The sequence below is a fragment of the Pongo abelii genome, chromosome 8 (genome assembly GCF_028885655.2).
Source record: "Pongo abelii isolate AG06213 chromosome 8, NHGRI_mPonAbe1-v2.0_pri, whole genome shotgun sequence".
NCBI classification, from domain to species: Eukaryota; Metazoa; Chordata; class Mammalia; order Primates; family Hominidae; genus Pongo; species Pongo abelii.
The window spans coordinates 1,203,240-1,223,730 of NC_071993.2; the positions used below are offsets into that span (position 1 = coordinate 1,203,240).

At 50.6% G+C, this 20,491-nt stretch overlaps 1 protein-coding gene across 1 annotated transcript in view; it reads right to left on the reverse strand.

The window, feature by feature from the left end:
* ADARB2 (adenosine deaminase RNA specific B2 (inactive)) overlaps positions 1–20,491 on the reverse strand; it is a 535,334-nt gene that overhangs the window by 21,158 nt on the left and 493,685 nt on the right. The window contains exon 7 of the mRNA XM_024253699.2: positions 12,813–12,981. Within this exon, the coding sequence (XP_024109467.2) occupies positions 12,813–12,981 (169 nt within the window). The remainder of the gene's footprint in view (positions 1–12,812; positions 12,982–20,491) is intronic.

The window sequence follows — 20,491 nt, forward strand, 5'->3', positions numbered from 1 at the left end:
CCGGAGCTGCCGGCTCTTGAACTCTGGGGTGGGGCCCAGCGGTGCAAGTTCTAAGGAGCCTCCAGGTGGTTCTGAGGCTGCTCAGTTCGAGAACCACCGTCTCCGTGTTGGTTCTGGGGTCACAGTAACTGTACCTACCTTTCACAGCATTGGAAGAGCACAGGAAACAGTTGAATCTCTGGCCGGTCTGGGGGTGACATTTCTCTCCCTCCACACCCTACCCCCAAACCCTGTCTCACACCTTCTTCCTCCCACCTTTTGACAAGACAGGTAATAAGTCTGAGATGTCTCTGCATACAGGCCCCACCCCATATCCAGGCCACTCAGACCTATTCTGGGGGCCTTTCTAGGTGAAAGAGAAGCCAGCAGCCTTTTGACTCAATAACACGCTTGCTAGGAATTCACCCAGCATCTGCATTCTCAATGGAACGCCTGATGTATGGATGGGGCCAGTCTTGAAGGGGCTGTTTGTAATTGCAAAGCAGGCAAAGCACAGCAAAACAGAAACGGGAAATCACGTAAGTGCGTCTTAACAGGGAACTGGTTACATAAATGATGGTGCATTATTGACGCCCTGGCCTGCCTGACCGTGGGTCCCACAGCTCCTGTGCCTCTGAGGTGGGCCTGGCTTGCTGGGACGCCCTCAGGGCCAGGAGGCCACAGCTGCCCCACCTGCACTTTCTGCCACGTGGACGCTCCGCCCCTCACCGGCTCCTGCCGGCCTCGCCCATCACATCACGTAGGACGCTTGTGACTGCTCTAAAAACACAGGGCTTTCACGCTGTCCCCTCCAAGGTCCCCTCCTGTGTCCAGCACCATCGTGACTGCCTCCTGCCGGGCTGCCCCTGCCTGGCCCTCAGGTGCCTGTGGTTTAAATCTCCTGGCATTGCTGAGCACGGGTCTGGTGTGCAGATTGAGGTGACTGATGTGTAGGAGGAAGCTGATGGATGGTTCGTCCCTTCGCCAGCAGCTGTGTTGTGTTCAAAGGTGGAAACAAACCAGCTAGGCTCTCAGTGACCCCACCCCACAGGCATTTCCTCAACGTGACTGTGACACCCACAGGTGGGCCTGCACCTGCCTTGAGCCTCTGCAGCTTGGGACGCCTCAGCCTGAGGTACTGGGATGATGCCGCCTGGGACTGGGTCCTGTGATCTCCTGGGTGCTCCCTCAGGTCCCGGCCACCATTCTGCAGAGACTCCTGAGTCCATGAAGTGGATCCAGGGCTTCCACCCACCCCAGCTGATCTGCCAGGAAAGGGGTCCCTGCTGCCCGGGGGCTGCCTCGGCTGGCGCCACGTGGGGATGAAGTGAGCCAACCCCTGAGCTCAAAGGGAGGGCTTGGGAGTACACGAGGGCCTTCTTGTTTTAGGGCTGCCTAAAACAACAGGTTTTAGGTGGTCCTAGGGTTTTGGGGTGGTTTGCTTCACAGCAGGAGACAACTCACTGGAGCCCGTGGCACAGCCCGAGGGGTCTCTGGGTTGCCCACAGCTTCCCCAGGAGCTTACACAGGTCAGGCCAAGGGGAAGGGAGCGCAGTGCACACCCCCAGGCTCTGCGGTCCAAATGCTTGTGTTCCCAAAAATTCACATGGAATCCTCATCTCCCAGAGTGCTCCCCAGCCCCTTCCACCATAGGAGGACGCGGCACAGGGCGCTCTTACCACCTGGGAAGCAGAGCCTCACCAGACACGGAAACCGCTGGAGCAGAGACCTTGGCCTTCAGCCTCCAGCGCCAAGAGGAGTGGATTCCTATGGTGGGCCAGCGTGTTCCGCCGTGGTGGCCGGGATGGACCGAGACTGGGTGGACGCCATCCTGACTGCTGATGTTTGGGGTGTGAGGCATCTGGGGGCATGGGGCAGCCCGCTGGGGCCGGGTGGAGGTCACGGGTCAGCCCGCTGGGGTCAGGTGGGGTCACGGGGCAGCCCGCTGGGGTCAGGTGGGGTCACGGGTCAGCCCGCTGGGGTCAGGTGGGGGTCACGGGCAGCCCGCTGGGGTCAGGTTGGGTTACTGGGCAGCCCGCTGGGGTCAGGTTGGGGTACTGGGCAGCTGGGGTCAGGTGGGGTGGGTGGGATATTCAGCCGCTTCCGATTATTTTCAGTAAATTACTTCCAGGCCACACGTCTCATTTCTCTTCTGAAAAACCCATCTCAAAAACTCCCTTTCTCTTGATACTTTTCTGGCCAAGTCTACCCTGCAACATGCTGGTAAAACGTAAAATTCCTTCGCACGAGAGCGAAGAGGATGATCCCCAGGTGCGTCTCTCCATTCCCGGGTCCTAACGATTGCTCTTTATGCGGGCTACCTGTGCGGGGGCCACGCTCTCTCACTGGGAGGATGGTTTCTGGGACATGCGGCGTCTCCTCCTCGTGCCTGTGCGGTCTGAGAGAACTGCGGGGTCTCCTCGTGCCTGTGCGGTCTGAGAGAACTGCGGGGTCTCCTCCTGTTGCCTGTGCGGTCTGAGAGAACTGCGGGATCTCCTCGTGCCTGTGCGGTCTGAGAGAACTGCGGGATCTCCTCGTGCCTGTGCGGTCTGAGAGAACTGCGGGGTCTCCTCCTCGTGCCTGTGCAGTCTGAGAGAACTGCGGCGTCTCCTCCTGTTGCCTGTGCGGTCTGAGAGAACTGCGGCGTCTCCTCGTGCCTGTGCGGTCTGAGAGAACTGCGGCGTCTCCTCCTGTTGTCTGTGCGGTCTGAGAGAACTGCGGCGTCTCCTCGTGCCTGTGCGGTCTGAGAGAACTGCGGGATCTCCTCGTGCCTGTGCGGTCTGAGAGAACTGCGGTGGCCCCTCATGGGCCTCTTGGTTCTGGGGACAGAGGACACTTTTCACTCAGCCCGGGGACCTTTGGTTCTTTCTGTGAAGATGGCGGCCGTGAGATGACGCCTTGTGACTCAGGTACCTCAGCCCTGCGCCTCCGTCTCTGCGTCTCTGTATTGAGTTGGTGGCGTCCACACTGTCTGGGTCATTGCTGAGCGTCCCAGGTCCCCACTCAGCCCGGCCTCATGTTTTCTCTTGTCCCCCTGACTGGAGTTCCAGTTCTTACTTTGCAGATGCTGGGCTTGTCACCCTCTGCCGTCTCCACAGCATCTGGGCGGGGTCCCCCCAGGAGCTGGGCTCTGGTCTCAGGAGCTGTGGCTGAGGTCGGTGGTGCTGGTGCAGGAGGGCAGAGCCGCGGAGGCGGTGGGGCTGCTGATTTTTTCATTATTACTTTTTATACTTGATAAGTGTTAGTGAATTGATCACTGCTTCTTTCCTCACTAGAGGTGTTATGTCACTTAAGGCTGGGCGTGGTGGCTTACCCCTGTAATCCCAGCACTTTGGAAGGCTGAGGCGGGTGGATCACTTGAGATCAGGAGTTTGAGACCAGCCTGGCCAACATGGCGAAACCCTGTCTCTACTGAAAATACAAAAATTAGCCGGGAGTGGTGCTGTATGCCTGTAATCCCAGCTACTCGGGAGGCTAAGGCAGAGAATTGCTTGAACCTGGGAGGCGGAGGCTGCAGTGAGCTGGGAACACGCCATTGCACTCCAGCCTGGGTGACAAGAGCGAGACTTCATCTCAATCTGTACAATCTATATTTTAAAAGAAGTAAAAATATTTTTAAACCAGACTGGGGGAACTTTGAGTTCGGTGTTTAAAAGCAGTTCTGTTAGGAAGGACCTACACTCTGAGATTAGAACAATGAACATCACTCGTTTGACCTCAGTGGAGTCAACAAATCATGGAGGAAGGCATCAGAATTGTTCCCAGGTGGGCTGCGTGGCCAAGAGGAGGCATGAGAAGCTGTTGTTGAGGGAACATTGAGCAGCTGATCTCTAGGCAGGGGGAGATGGCACTCTGCACAGGCTAAAATTTGGGTTTAGAAATCAGCCAGTGCCGTATTCCCCAGAGAGCAGCTGTAATTTCTTATGGTTCATTTTCATGGAGAAAGTTTTAATCTGTTCATTTAAAGACACATTGTGATCAATAATCAAGCTCAGGTACTTAAAATTAGAAACCATATCCGAAGGAACATTAGTTCCAGGAGATTTAGATTTTTTATATGCCACTCAATGTTTGATTCTTAGAGACAAAAGCTAAAAGCACCTCTGTGGTTTTTCCCATTCTTTTAGGAGCCTGGGGTTTGGCTGTTAGTGAGAGTGTAGCCTGGCTCCATAGAGCTGGAAAAACAGGCCGCATCCACAGGCCTTCAGGATGGGACTGTTATGCCTGCGGCATCCAACCCTCATCCCACGCAGGGGCAGGGTTTGGTCTCCAGGGTGCTCCTTAGCCTTACCTTTTGGCTTTGCAGGTCAATTCTCATTGACTTGTGACCACCCACTTTCTGCAGTTCCATCCCATCTTCCCAGGGCTATGGTGGTGGTAGGATTTTAGGAATCAAGTTTACTGTGACTTTATCTGTTCTCTGATTTCCTGAAGACCAAATAAATGGGTGATTTCTCTTGCCTGCCAGTGCCAGCCTCCTAGGGCTGCTGTGGGACAACCACAGTGGGGTGACTCAAAACAGGGATGTTCCCCCAGTTCTGGAGGCCAGAGTCTGAAAAGGCGTCTGCTGGGTAGTGCTTCCCCTGGGTGCATGTGGCTGGTGCCACCCCCCAGGGTCCCTGTCCTCCAAGCACCCACTGCCCCTGAGGTCACAGAGGAGGCCAAGGACACCTGGGCGTGTCTGTCCCTGGCCCCAGCACTCAGGAGCAGGCAGCCGGGCCCCATGCTGGACTCTGTCCCTGCCTCCCATCCTCTCACCTCCCTGCTTCCCAAGCCCCTTCGCATCAGCACGAGGCCCTGGGCAGACTGAGGTGCCTCAGGGACATGGGACGCTAGAGCGTCCTCTCATGGCCTGGACCCCCAGTGGGCCTGGCTGCACATTAGTCCATTTCATCTGGGCTGGTCTTAGCGACCAGGCAGCACCCATGGGCTCTAAGTGGTCACGTAATCATCAAGTCAGTGGTGTTTGCCGAGCTCCTGAGGTGTGAGGACACAGTTCTAAGTGCCACAGGGAGGGCCTGGTTCCTGCCCTCCGGGAGGGCCTGATTTGTCAGGGGAGACAAGATGGTCACAGGCCCTTGGCCCAGGAACAGGGGCTTCTGAGCAGGGGCCTGGCCTACAGCTTTCTCTGCTGGGGTGCCCGGAGCCTGATGAGTGGTCGGTGCTGTCAGGGCACTGAGGCAGATGGGGTGGGGGTTCTGCCCAGCAAACAGGCTCAGGGTGTCCTTTTGTGGTTCATCATGGGTCCCCAGAGACCACGGTGGATTTCAGATGCAGTGAGGGGCATGTGGCTGCCAATACCCCCAGATCCTTCTGAATGGCGGAGAACATTAGGTGTGCATTGCGGGAGACACGCAGGATGGAGACAAACGACTCATTCAGTGATCCCCAGAGCAACGCTGAGGGCGCCTGAGAGGGAATCACAACCCCATCAGCACATGGTGACCTGCCTCAGCCCTTAGGTGTGGGGACGGCCACACCATCACTGTCACCCACAACATCACCCACACCCATGCCCACGCCTACACTGTCACCCATGCCCACACCTACAGCCTGACCCACACCATCACCCACACTATCACTGACACCCATGCCCACGCCTACATCATCACCCACACCCACACCTACAGCCTCGCCCACACCCACACCATCACCCACACCATCACTGACACCCATGCCCACACCTACACCGTCACCCATGCCCACGCCTACACCGTCACCCATGCCCACACCTACAGCCTCACCCACAGCAACACCCACACCCATGCCCACGCCTACACCATCACCATGCCCACACCTACAGCCTCACCCACATCCATGCCATCACCCACACCCACAGCATCACCCACACCCACAGCATCACCCACACCCACAGCATCACCCACACCTACAGCCTCGCCCACACCCGCACCATCGCCCACACCCATGCCCATGCCTACACCGTCACCCATGCCCACACCTACAGCCTCGCCCACACCCACACGCCCACACCACACTGTCATCCACACCCTTTCCCAACTCGAGTACTCTCCTGTGCCCCGGTGCACTGAACGACTGTGGCCCCAGGAGGAGGCCAGAAGCCCGCACAGAGGACGGAGGGGATATTAGATGATGTGTAAGGAAATGTGACAAAAGTTTTCTCCACAATGTTTTATGGCTCATTCTAAGCCACTGTAAAAATTTCAAGATTTCTATCACACACTTTCATATTTTGCTGTAAACTGATCTTACCACTGACATTGTGAAGTGAAATCTATTATTATTCATAGAACTCCATACCCAGAAGAAGGTCTGCTGTCACCCAAGAATATTACTATGGGTATTATTGATCCTAAAGGCGATGCCTGTGCATTACTTTTGATCTGTAGGTGGGAAGTAATGTAGCTGTGTTGTTTGTTTAGATCTTTTGATACAAAAGATCATTTTTCTTTGATATCAAAGGGAAATTGCAAAGAGAATGACCTATTTGTCTGACGGACGCACTTTCTGTACCTTAATGATACATACAATTCTATCCATTTATTCTAATTTTAATACATGAAAGTGGCACGAAGTCAGAGATCAAAAGCCAGCCAGACATTTATCTCACGGCTGCTCAAACAGAATTGCATCTATTCCCAGAGAAATTTCTAAACGAAGAAGCAAATATGACCACGGGTTCCCGGCCTTGTGTGGGATGAGACTCGTGTTGTCTAGGAGAGAAAATCTGTAGGTTTCACTGGTTTTAGCACATCCCTAAAATGTATGACCAGCACACATACCTTTGGAGCCCTGGCCAAAGTTAGTGGCTGAGCAGAAGACGCATGCTTCACCTCCGTAAAGTTGTCTGCGTGGCACATCAGAAGCCTGTAGTTCTTTCAACTTCCAGTTCTCAGGGCGTTGTCAATCACGTCGCAGTGATTCCTATTTCACATCGTGGCCATTCTGACAAAAGAGCAGGTTTCCTTCATTCATGAGCGCTGTGAGCAGTTCCTGGATGCTGACCGTGTGGAGCACTTTGTACTTCATGGGGGTGTAAAGAAGCCTGGCAGGCGGACCTCAGGCAGACAGAAAGGCGGGGACGGTTGGAAGCAGTCCCTTCCTGCGCTGGGGCCTCCCCACGGTGTAGACGTCTCCTTGGGACGAGTCTCAGTGGAGCCATCATAGCCAAGTCAGCTGGCGCTTGAAGGCTGCTGCAGCTAGCACCAGGGCAATGCGGAGGCTGCACTTGCCAGCCTGTGCCAGGGAGGCTCCGGGCACTCTCCCTGCCAGCGCACCAAGGTGTTGCCAAAGGCGCTGTGAGGGGTTCAAAGCCCTTGTCCCCTCCTGCTGTGGCTCAGCCTCCCATCGCTCCCTCCCTCCCTCCTATCATCTTCTATCATCTATTGATCAGTCATCTAATCTATAATCTATCTATCTAATCTATCATCTATCATCTAATTTTCATCTGTCATCTATCATCATCATCTACCTATCATCTATCATCTGTTATCATCTATCATCTGTTATCATCTATCATCTATTAACTATCATCTAATCTACATATATCGTCTATCTGTCATCTCTCGATCTATGTATGCCTGCTATGTGCTGTATCATCTATCTGTCATCTATCGATCTATGTATGTCTGCTGTGTTCCCGCACCCACCGTGCCAGACACTGAATGCATGATGTGGAAAGAGACAAGGTCCCCACCTGCCAGAAGCTTAGAGTTTGGTGGGAAGGATGGATTCTAAGGAGGGTGAGGGCTTCCCGGGTTCAGACAGTGGACTCCAGCAGCCTCAAATATATTATTTCTGGACAAGACTGTGGTATGCTGCTAACAATCACTCTAGAAAGAAAGAAACCAGCATGTGTGTGTAGCTTTCCAATTTCCATGGCATAAGCACCATCACTATGGCCAATTTCAAGGCCCCAGTGTGAAGTCACTGAGCAGGTTTGGGCAGCGATGAAGAGGTTTGGAAAACAGCAGGATTTTGTGGTATTTCCACCACACAGATACAAGAGGTGTAAATAATTTCAAGAGCACAAATAACAGTAAAATAATTTGGAGTGGTGAGTTTTGAGTACCTGTTACCTTTGTTTTACTATATTTAGTTCTAAGTTTATGTAATTTAGTTTTTAATAATGACATTTGACAACCAACTTTCAAAACTGCCTGCACATCTCATCATGGCCCTCAGGACGAGGCTGGCTTCTGTGCGTCCTGCGCCGGGCACGGTGCCTCACGTGAGGTCGTTTCCACGGCCACGTGTGTCTTCCTGCCGCTTCACAGACGGTGACTTCCACCTCCGTGTCCTCAGACTCCACTCTCCACAGAGCCCTGACTGTCATTAACTCCCTGACTTAGAATATTTCATCCGTATTTGTGCATGAAGGGTCCTTTATGTTGAATGTTATTTAAGCCCTAGGTTTAATTTTTGTTTTTGTACAGGACAGAAAACAGATGAACACATACGTTATCAGATGGTGTCTCTGTACAAATAATGCACGGCCCAGATGCTTATGGTCTGGAATCATTAGCATAACATATGCTTCCACTCAGAAACGGCAAGTGCGGCGCAATTCTGAAACAGCTCCTGCCTTAGCACGGACGTCCTGGTCTATGCTCAGGTCTGATTTTGGCAGATACACAAGTACCTTCTTGCCAAAGGCTGTGTCCCCATGTCACTGCTTGTGCCTGGCCCAGAGCAGAGGCTGCAAGTGGTGGCACCACTTCTGTCATTGTCGGGACCACGGTTGCCCCTCCTCCCCCTCCTGCTAAACCAACAAGGGCTGTTGACAGAGGGCCCCTGAGGACCACTGAGGGCCACTGAGTGCACTCCACCATGGCAGGCACCCTGCAGCTGAGCGGCCCTGAGTCCACCTCACCGTGGCAGACACCCTGCAGCCAAGTGGCACCGGTGAGCCCTTGGAGATCAGAACTCAGACACAGAAGCAGACAGTACCTGGAGCTGAACCCCTGCAGGCTCCATGCAGGGAACAGCGTGGCAGCAGGACCCGAGGAGGGAAAGACTTTGGGGAAGAGGGAGGGAGGCAGAAGGAGCAGCTCAGGGAGCTCATCAGTGAGGGAGGGTGAGTGCAGCAGAGATGAAGAGATGAGATACGCACAGCCAGGGAGGAGGATGAGATGGAGAGGGAGAGACAAAGACTGAGAGAGAAAGACAGAGACAGAAACAGACAAGGACAGAGATAAAAAGACAAAGACAGACAGAGATGGGCACACACAGAGAAAGAGACAGAGAGACAAGGACAGAGATGAAGAGACAAAGCTAGAGACAGAGACAGAGGGAGAGACATAGAGACAGATGCAGAGACAGAGAGAGGCCGAGAGCGAGAGAAGGAGGGAGAAGAGATGACGGGGACAAGGGGAAGCCAAGTCTAAGAGAGGAGAGAACCAGTGACAGAACCAGAAGGTGGGCTGGGCTTCGAGGGGCCTGGGCCAGTGGCTGGGGGCATTTCAAGCCTTGCCTGCACCCCCACACCTGGGCACCCCCCTGTGCACTGCACCCCTGTCTTGTCACGAGACTCGGGGGTGAAGCACTTGTGAATGGAGAGAGAGGACACAACTCTGTTCTAACCCGGCGGGCGCTTAGGATTAATTCCTGGACAAATTCAGGAGTTCTCACTCTAGCCGCCCAGAGCCACGGGTGTGACAATTTCCACAAACTTGTATTCTCTTTTCAAAAGGAGTCTAGAATCGCCCCCAAATCCCGGACACTGAAAGCCCCTGGCTGGGAAGCAGTGTAGACCTTTGTTTTTCAAGGAGATTTTGTTAGAGAGAGAAAACCCTGCACCGTGAGTGGCCACTGAGTGCTTGGACCTGCCAGTGTTGTGTGGGTTTGCACCTGTGTCCAGTGTCTCGTGGGTTTGCACCTGTGCCCGGACCTGCCAGCATTGCGTGGATTTGCACGTGTGTCCAGCGTCTCATGGGTTTGCACCTGTGCCCGGACCTGTCAGCGTCGCATGGGTTTGCACCTGTGTCTGGCGTCCCGTGGGTTTGCACCTGTGCCCCGACCTGCCAGCGTTGTGTGGGTTTGCGCCTGTGCCCAGACCTGCCGGCATCTCGTGGGTTTGCACCTGTGTCCAGCATCGTGTAGGTTTGCAACTGTGCCCAGACCTGCTGGCATCGCGTGGGTTCGCACCTGTGTCCAGCGTCGTGTAGGTTTGCACCTGTACCCGGACCTGCCGGTGTTGCGTAGGTTTGCACCTGTGTCCAGCGTCGTGTAGGTTTGCGCCTGTGTCCAGCATCATGTAGGTTTGCACCTGTGTCCAGCGTCGTGTAGGTTTGCACCTGTGCCCAGACCTGCTGGCGTCACGTGGGTTTGCACCTGTGCCTGGACCTGCCTGCGTCACGTGTGTTTGCCCCTGTGCCCGGACCTGCTGGCGTCGCGTGGGTTTGCACCTGTACCCAGCATCGCGTGGGTTTGCACCTGTGCCTGGACCTGCCGGCGTCGTGTGGGTTTGCACCTGTGTCCAGCATTGCGTGGGTTTGCACCTGTGTCCAGCATCGCGTGGGTTTGCACCTGCGTTTAGTCCACCATCTATGGATGTTGAAGATCCTAGGGACGGCCAAGTTTCAATTCTGTAGGTGCTAATTTACTTCATTTTTCTGGGGCACCAGAGAGTAAATTTAGAAACCCAATGCTATCTTAGGGCACCAAGAGAATTTCAGTTGAGGTGAAAATTACTGCTTTTTCCCCATCATGAATAGATGAAAACATTACAAAGGAGGAATACATTTTCTTCTGAAAAATGAGCTATTTGTCGACAATGGGCTGTTCCCTTTGATGCAGAAACCATGGCTTTGGTCTGCTGTCATTAGGCTGATCCTGCGGCTCCCCAGCCAGGAGCGCCCAGAGCTGGGAAGGAAAGGGCACCATTTTCCCCAGCTCTCCCACGATTTCCATGAGAAGGTGGAACCACTGTTGTCAGGGCTGGGGTTTCATCTGCCTGGAGTCCAGAAGCTGGTCTGTGTAGATCCCGGGAAGCAGAGCTGTAGGGGCCTGCAGGGCGGGGGCAGGTGTGGCGGGGGTCTCCCCTTTTCTCCTGGGCTCTGTGTCCCCTGACATCCCCCCTGACCTCCAGCCCCTTGGGTTTTGTGGACGGACCAGGGCCCAGCGCTCGGGTTTAGGATGGGTAAACAGTTGTCCTGTTATCTGTTGGGCACATGGCAGGTGCCTGTCCCGTGCAGGCACTGCCTGCCCCATGGGCGTCTGTCTGTGCCAGAACCCTGGGGTGGCTGTGTTTTGAAGTGGATTTTACGGGGGCTGGCTGGGCCCACCCTCTCCCTTCTCTCCCCAGATCCTGCTGTGGTTGTCGGCAGCCCAGGACCCCGTGGGCATAAAAGCCTCCATGCAAGCATCAGAGGTGATGTGCCAGGTCCTCCTCAGGCCTTGGGCTTCCTGGCCCTCCCCACTCAGCCTCCTTGCTGCACATCCTGGGGACCAACCTTTGCATCTCCTGCCTGGCTTCACTCCAGCTGCAGATGACAGAGGAACAGGATGACCAGAGTGTCCAAGGGTGTTCTGGGTCACTCAACCCAGACTTCCTGTGACCACGTTGTTGTTAGTTTTTTTAATCAGGCTTGCGGGGAGTTCATGGCTCTTTTAGGGAAACTCATGCTGTCCCCACACCTGTGACCCCTATTTTCCAAACCAAAGTTACAGAAATGTCCTGCATTGGGGATGGTGCTTTCGGGGCATCAGACCAACGTGGGGGAGGTCTTGGGGCCTCAGATCAACGTTGGGGAGGTCTCAGGTCCTCAGATCCATGTTGGGGAGGCCTCAGTGTGTCAGACCAATGTGGGGGAGGCCTCGGGGCATCAGAGCAATGTGGGGGAGGTCTCGGGGCCTCAGGCCAACGTGGGGGAGGTCTCGGGGCATCAGACCATGGCCAGAGAGGTCTCAGGGCGTGAGTCCGAGGTCGGGGGAGGTCTCAGGGTGTCAGACCAATGTGGAGGAGGTCTTGGGGGGTCAGACCGAGGACAGGGGGACAGGGAGGTCTTGGGATGTTAGACCGAGGTTGGGGGAGGTCTCAGGGCATCAGACTAACCTGGGGGAGGTCTTGGGGCATCAGACTGAGGTTGGGGGAGGTCTTAGGTTATCAGACTGAGGCCAAGGAGGTCTCGGGGCATCAGACTGAGGTTGGGAGAGGTCTTGGGGCATCAGGCCGAGGTATGGGGAGGTCTCAACGTGTCAGACCAAGGTTGGGGAAGGTCTTGGGCAGAGCAGCTCGGGAGCTTGGGGCGTGGCAGCGACTGGAGGTGCTGGGAGGGAGGTGGGTGCCCATTCTGCACCTTCCTGCTCCTCTGCACAGAGCTCAGCCGAGACACCTCATCCTGAGACCTCCACATGGAGGCTTTGAAAACTCCTTTCAAGAAGACAATATCTCAGGGGATGGTGCAGGAGAGGTGTTCCACCCAGCTGACCTCAAGACCTGTGGCTGTCCCTGAACTTTAGTCAGGTTTTGGTGGAAAGCCCAGTGGGGTGGGAGGCCCTGGCTTCTCGTTAGCCTATGGCCACCCTGACTGGCCGGCAGCCTCAGGCCAGGCTGTGTTTGCCCCATGCAGCCACAGCCTGGGGTTGCCGGGCCTTGCTCAGGGCTGTTTGCCTCTGCAGTGGCAGCCTGGGGTGGCAGGGCCTTGTTCCCTCGGGGACTCGGGGTGCCTTGGCCTCAGGGTGTGGGACTGAACACGCGGAACGGCTGTGGAGTTCCACGGCTCAGGCACAGGGCCCTGACCGCATGTGCCCAGCATCTCTGACCTCACCAGAAGTGGGACGCAGGGAGCCTGGGGCTTGGCACTCTCCACCGGCCGCAGCCAACATCCTCGAGAGGAAGCCGTGGGCCTCACCTGGCGATCTTGTCCGTGCAGGACATGGTGATCAGCTGCTCCCCCAGCAGGACGCCGTCCCAGGTCTGCACTGCGCTGGGGCCACGCACAGGGACCGTCCCTTCCCCGGACTCGATCTTGGTGCGCAGGTGCCCGCGGAACTTCCTGACCAGGTGTTTGCTGCTGTGCACTAGGAGATAAAAGGGCGGGGAGGGGTGAGAAGAGGGAAGCCGCCTTGGTTTTGGGACGTGGGAGAAGAGGAAGGACTGCAACAGAGGTCAAAGGGCCCCTCGCCATGGCTGGGCGTTTGGCACGAGGAAGGGGCTTCAGAAGTAAGCGACATGTGGAGGTGGGCTCCAGAGCCACACCATCCCGCCTGGGCTGGGCCAACTTCCCAGTCAAGGGTCAGGGAATAAAAACCCCAGGCTTCTTGGGCCAGACTCTCTTTTTACCAACACCCACCTCTGCTGCATGAGTGCAGCCACGGGCTGGACCGTGCTCAGGCCAGCAAGGGTCCACTGCATCCTCAATGCTTCCTTTATGGACGCAGACTTGAACACGCAGTTGGATGTGTCATTTTCAGAGGTTGTAAAATACCGTTTTTCTCACTTTTCAGCCATTAAAAATGTAAATATTTATGCTTTAGCTGGAGGGCTGTGCAGACATAGGTGGTGAGTGGGACTCAGCTCTTACCCTGGCCCAGGTGTCAGTCCCAGCTCCATGGTAAGCTGGTTGTGTAACCTTGGGAAAGTGTCTCAAAGTCACTGTGACCCGGTTACTTCCTCTAACGACAGGGGTAATAGCAGTGCTTGCCACCCAGGCTGTGAGGAGTCGGCGAGGTGGCTCCTGTGAAGGTGCTGGGGTCGCCTGGGCACCTCCGCTCTTGCTGCATCCCCTAATTACCGAGGGTCCCCATGGGCAGGAGCTCTGCCAGGCCCAGAAGTGACGGAGCCTCTGGTGGGTCTCTGTGGGTCCCTCAGGTGTTCTGTGTTCTCCTTTCCAGGGTCCCCTTGACACCCCCCGCCCCCCATACCACATTCCCCACAATTACTTCGAGAACTAGCATGAGCAAGAGGAAGCTTAAATTTATGTTTCTCTTTCTTTGAAAAAATTTTGTATGTTTTTGTTTTGTTTTGTTTTGTTTGAGATGGAGTCTCGCTCTGTTACCCAGGCTGGAGTGCAGTGGCGCGATCTCGGCTCACTGCAACCTCCGCCGCCCAGGTTCAAGAGATTCTCCTGCCTCAGCCTCCTGAGTAGCTGGGACTACAAGTGCTCATCACCACACCCGGCTAATTTTTGTATTTTCAGTAGAGATGGGGTTTTGCCATGTTGGCTAGGTTGGTCTCGAACTCCTGACCTCAGGTGATCTGCCCACCTCAGCCTCCCAAACTGCTGGGATTACAGGCCTGAGTCACTGCACCCAGCCAAAATCTTGTATGTTAAATCTGGATTATATTGTAATATGGAAATGACCCACTGCTTTGCATTTGAATTATATAAAAAATAGTATAGTGATTCTATCATTTACATACATATGATAACATAAGTGAATATTAAATGCTTTCTTTAGAAAGTTCCTATTGAAGTTTTAGAAGCTGTGGAAATGGAATTTCTCCCTCACTTTCCCCCACTGACAGTGCTTGATATGGCTGGGATCTGTGTCCCCACCGAAATCCATGTTGACATGTAATTCGGTGACAGTGTCAGAGGTGGAATTTGGTGGGAGATGATTGGATCATGGGGTGGATTTCTCATGCCCAGTTTAGTACTGTCCCCTTGGTGCTGTCCTTGTGGCAGTGAATTTTTCTCATGAAATCTGGTCATTTAAAAGTGTGTGGCATCTCCCCCACCCTCTCACTCCTGCTCTGGCCATGTCACCTTCTGCCATGATTGTGAGCTTCCTGAGGCCTCCCCAGAAGCCAAGCAGATGCCAGTATCATGCTTCCTGTACAGCCTGCGGAACCTCGAGCCAATTAAACCTCTTTTCTTTATAAATTACCCAGTCTCAGGTATTTCTCTAGAGCAATGCGAGAATGGACTAATACAGTGCTGAATGGTAACTAATGCTTGGGTTTATATAGGAACTTTCTCCTAAAGATCCCAAGTAATTTCCAGTGTATTTTCTAACTGTCTCTAAGAGCTGACATTCTTTCGCTATACATCATAGTACCTAAGGCTATGCCTTGGGAAGAAAGATCGCTGCATTCTTTGGAGAAAAAACCCTTTGAGAGGCTTCAGATGGCTTTTCACTTTGTAACCAACTAGATACTTGATGAGATAAAATTTGGACCAGTCTTTGAGTCATTCATGGAAAAAAGAGCCAAGGAGAGGTATTGAGCCTGGGCAGGCACAGCAAATAAATGCCCAGCCCTTCCCCAGACAAAGCACAAATCTCCTCTTTGCAGCTTTAATGGTGATGGTGATGGTGATAACGGAGGGTGACGGTGATGGTGATGGTGAAGATGATGGTGATGATGGTGGTGGTGAAGATGGTGTTATGATGGTGATGATGGTGATGGTGATGATGGTGATGATGATGGTAATGGTGGTGGTGATGATGGTGATGGTGATGATGATGGTAATGGTGATGATGGTGGTGGTGAAGATGGTGATATGATGGTGATGATGGTGATGGTGATGATGATGGTAATGGTGGTGGTGATGATGGTGATGATGATGGTGATGGTGGTGATGGTGGTGGTGATGATGGTGATGGTGATGATGGTGATGATGGTAATGGTGATGATGATGGTGAAGATAATGATGGCAATGGTGATGATGATGGTGATGGTAATGGTGGTGGTGGTGATGGTGATGATGGTGGTGATGGTGATGGTGGTGGTGGTGATGATGGCGATGGTGGTGGTGATGATGGTGATGATGGTCATGATGGTGATGCTGATGATGGTGGTGATGATAAATTGTACATAAAATAGTTTGTATGACTCAAAACGCTTGGTTTAAACTGTTTGCAGGTGGGGTCTTTATGAACATCAACTTTCTGTGGAAGGCAACATTGAAAGCTTGGAGAGCCATCACACCTCACAGTTTCCACAACATGACCACAATATTAGGGACTCTACTCTTCCATTTGGGGGATATTTTCTCAGGGAATGTGGTTGTTGCTGTCCTTCCATTTCTGTTAATTATAGTATTCTTATATTCTCCCAACGTTTCAACTATTGTGGTCTTTTTCGAGATCTTGAAAGTTGCCTATTATATTTTAAGGCCTTTCTAAATTTTTACCAGTTGCTACTGCACAACTAACTTTCCATGAAGTACACTTGATAGCCTGTTAATGCCATGACAACAGGGAGGCCTGGCTTTAATTAATAACGAGTTCCTAGGAGTTAACCCAAAGTTTTCAGGTTAGACTAATTTTGCCTGAGGAGCCAGGTGCATGAAATGCTCCTGAGTGTTTATTTTTGGAGGTGTTCGGTCTTGGGCTGCCTTCTCCACAGGCTCCCTGATGAGTTTGAGTAGCCCCAGGGTGGCTGGAATGTCAGTGATCCTGCAGAGCGCATTTCCTCTGGCTCTTTCCTGGCTAATTGTGAGAGGTGGGAAGGAGTTGAAGATGCCACTTAAGGCTGAACAAAATGCCAATCCAACCAGCAGTTGCAGGCAGCTGGCCTTAAATGATGTGTAGTGGATTTAGAGTGTGCCTGAGACAGTGAAAGCGTAGAACCTCAAACTCCTGACTGCTGTGTCTACATAGATGATCCAAATCCATCCAAACATTCTGGTCCAATTCTGACAGTCCAAATCATCAGACTCTTCATTACAGTGCTTATTAACCTATATAAAACCCTAGATAAAACCCTTGTCTTTTGAGGTCAATATCAAGGTAAATAAGGATAGTTTTTAGATCCTCATTTCTTTTTTTTTTTAATTTTATTATTATTATACTTTAAGTTTTAGGGTACATGTGCACAACGTGCAGGTTTGTTACATATGTATACATGTGCCATGTTGGTGTGCTGCACTCAGTAACTTGTCATTTAGCATTAGGTATATCTCCTAATGCTATCCCTCCCCCCTCCCCCCACCCCACAACAGTCCCCGGTGTGTGATGTTCCCCTTCCTGTATCCATGTGTTCTCACTGTTCAATTCCCACCTATGAGTGAGAACATGCGGTGTTTGGTTTTTTGTCCTTGTGCTAGTTTGCTGAGAATGATGGTTTCCAGTTTCATCCATGTCCCTACAAAGAACATGAACTCATCCTTTTTTATGGCTGCATAGTATTCCATGGTATGTATGTGCCACATTTTCTTAATCCAGTCTGTCATTGTTGGACATTTAGGTTGGTTCCAAGTCTTTGCTATTGTGAATAATGCTGCAATAAACATATGTGTGCATGTGTCTTTATAGCAGCATGATTTATAATCCTTTGGGTATATACCCAGTAATGGGATGGCTGGGTCAAATGGTATTTCTAGTTCCAGATCCCTGAGGAATCACCAGACTGACTTCCACAATGGTTGAACTAGTTTACAGTTCCACCAACAGTGTAAAAGTGTTCCTATTTCTCCACATGCTCTCCAGCACCTGTTATTTCCTGACTTTTTACTGATCGCCATTCTAACTGGTGTGAGATGGTATCTCATTGTGGTTTTGATTTGCACTTCTCTGATGGCCAGTGATGATGAGCATTTTTTCATGTGTCTTTTGGCTGCATAAATGTCTTCTTTTGAGAAGTGTCTGTTCATATCCTTTGCCCACTTTTTGATGGGGTTGTTTGTTTTTTTCTTGTAAATTTGTTTGAGTTCATTGTAGATTCTGGATATTAGCCCTTTGTCAGATGAGTAGATTGCAAAAATTTTCTCCCATTCTGTAGGTTGCCTGTTCACTCTGATGGTAGTTTCTTTTGCTGTGCAGAAGCTCTTTAGTTTAATTAGATCCCATTTGTCAATTTTAGCTTTTGTTGCCATTGCTTTGGTGTTTTAGACATGAAGTCCTTGCCTGTGCCTATGTCCTGAATGGTATTGGCTAGGTTTTCTTCTAGGGTTTTTATAGTTTTAGGTCTAACATTGAAGTCTTGAATTAATTTTTGTATAAGGTGTAAAGAGAGGATCCAGTTTCAGCTTTCTACATATGGCTAGCCAGTTTTCCCAGCACCATTTATTAAATAGGGAATCCTTTCTCCATTTCTTGTTTTTGTCAGGTTTGTCAAAGATCAGATAGTTGTAGATATGCAGCATTATTTCTGAGTACTCTGTTCTGTTCCATTGATCTATATCTCTGTTTTGGTACCAGTACCATGCTGTTTTGGTTACTGTAGCCTTGTAGTATAGTTTGAAGTCAGGTAGTGTGATGCCTCCAGCTTTGTTCTTTTGGCTTAGGATTGACTTGGTGATGCAGGCTCTTTTTTTGGTTCCATATGAACTTTAAAGTAGTTTTTTCCAATTCTGTGAAGAAAGTCATTGGTAGCTTGATGGGGATGGCATTGAATCTATAAATTACCTTGGGCAGTATGGCCGTTTTCACGATATTGATTCTTCCTACCCATGAGCATGGAATGTTCTTCCATTTGTTTGTATCCTCTTTTATTTCATTGAGCAGTGGTTTGTAGTTCTCATTGAAGAGGTCCTTCACATCCCTTGTAAGTTGGATTCCTAGGTATTTCATTCTCTTTGAAGCAATTGTGAATGGAATTCACTCATGATTTGGCTCTCTTTATCTGTTATTAGTGTATAAGAATGCATGTGATTTTTGTACATTGATTTTGTATCCTGAGACTTTGCTGAAGTTGCTTATCAGCTTGAGGAGATTTTGGGCTGAGACGGTGGGGTTTTCTAAATATACAATCATGTCATCTGCAAACAGGGACAATTTGACTTCCTCTTTTCCTGATTGAATACCCTTTATTTCCTTCTCCTGCCTGATTGCCCTGGCCAGAACTTCCAACACTATGTTGAATAGGAGTGGTGAGAGAAGGCATCCCTCTCACTGTCTTGTGCCAGTTTTCAAAGGGAATGCTTCCAGTTTTTGCCCATTCAGCATGATATTGGCTGTGGGTTTGTCATAGATAGCTCTTATTATTTTGAGATATGTCCCATCAATACCTAATTTATTGAGAGTTTTTAGCATGAAGGGTTGTTGAATTTTGTCAAAGGCCTTTTCTGCATCTATTGAGATAATCATGTGGTTTTTGTCTTCGGTTCTGTTTATATGCTGGATTACATTTATTGATTTTCATATGTTGGACCAGCCTTGCATCCCAGGGATGAAGCCCACTTGATCATGGTGGATAAGCTTTTTGATGTGCTGCTGAATTCGGTTTGCCAGTATTTTATTGAGGATTTTTGCATCAATGTTCATCAAGGATATTGGTCTAAAATTCTCTTTTTTTGTTGTGTCTCTGCCAGGCTTTGGTATCAGGATGATGCTGGCCTCATAAAATGAATTAGGGAGGATTCCCTCTTTTTCTATTGATTGGAATAGTTTCAGAAGGAATGGTACCAGCTCCTCTTTGTACCTCTGGTAGAATTCGGCTGTGAATCCATCTGGTCCTGGACATTTTTTGATTGGTAAGCTATTGATTATTGCCTCAATTTCAGAGCCTGTTATTGGTCTATTCAGAGATTCAACTTCTTCCTGGTTTAGTCTTGGGAGAGTGTATGTGTCGAGGAATTTATCCATTTCTTCTAGATTTTTCTAGTTTATTTGCGTAGAGGTGTTTATAGTATTCTCTGATGGTAGTTTGTATTTCTGTGGGATTGGTGGTGATATCCCCTTTATCATTTTTTATTGCATCTATTTGATTCTTCTCTCTTTTCTTCTTTATTAGTCTTGCTAGTGGTCTATCAGTTTTGTTGATCTTTTCAAAAAATCAGCTCCTGGATTCATTAATTTTTGAAGGGTTTTTTGTGTCTCTATTTCCTTCACTTCTGCTCTGATCTTAGTTATTTCTTGCCTTCTGCTAGCTTTTGAATGTGTTTGCTCTTGCTTTTCTAGTTCTTTTAATTGTGATGTTAGGGTGTCAATTTTAGATCTTTCCTGCTTTCTCTTGTGGGCATTTAGTGCTATAAATTTCCCTCTACACACTGCTTTGAATGTGTCCCAGAGATTCTGCTACGTTGTGTCTTTGTTCTCATTGGTTTCAAAGAACATCTTTATTTCTGCCTTCATTTCATTATTTACCCAGTAGTCATTCAGGAGCAGGTTGTTCAGTTTCCATGTAATTGAGTGGTTTTGAGTGAGTTTCTTAATCCTGAGTTCTAGTTTGATTGCACTGTGGTCTGAGAGACAGTTTGTTGTAATTTCTGTTCTTTTACATTTGCTGAGGAGTGCTTTACTTCCAACTATGTGGTCAATTTTGGAATAGGTGTGGTGTGGTGCTGAAAAGAATGTACATTCTGTTGATTTGGGGTGGAGAGTTCTGTAGATATCTGTTAGGTTTGCTTGGTGCAGAGCTGAGTTTAATTCCTGGATATGCTTGTTAACTTTGTGTCTTGTTGATCTGTCTAATGTTGACAGTGGGGTGTTAAAGTCTCCCATTATTATTGTTTGGGAGTCTAAGTCTCTTTGTATATCACTAAGGACTTGCTTTGTGAATCTGGGTGCTCCTGTATTGGGTGCATATGTATTTAGGATAGTTAGTTCTTCTTGTTGAATTGATCCCTTTACCATTATGTAATGGCCTTCTTTGTCTCTTTTGATCTTTGTTGGTTTAAAGGCTGTTTTATCAGAGACTAGGATT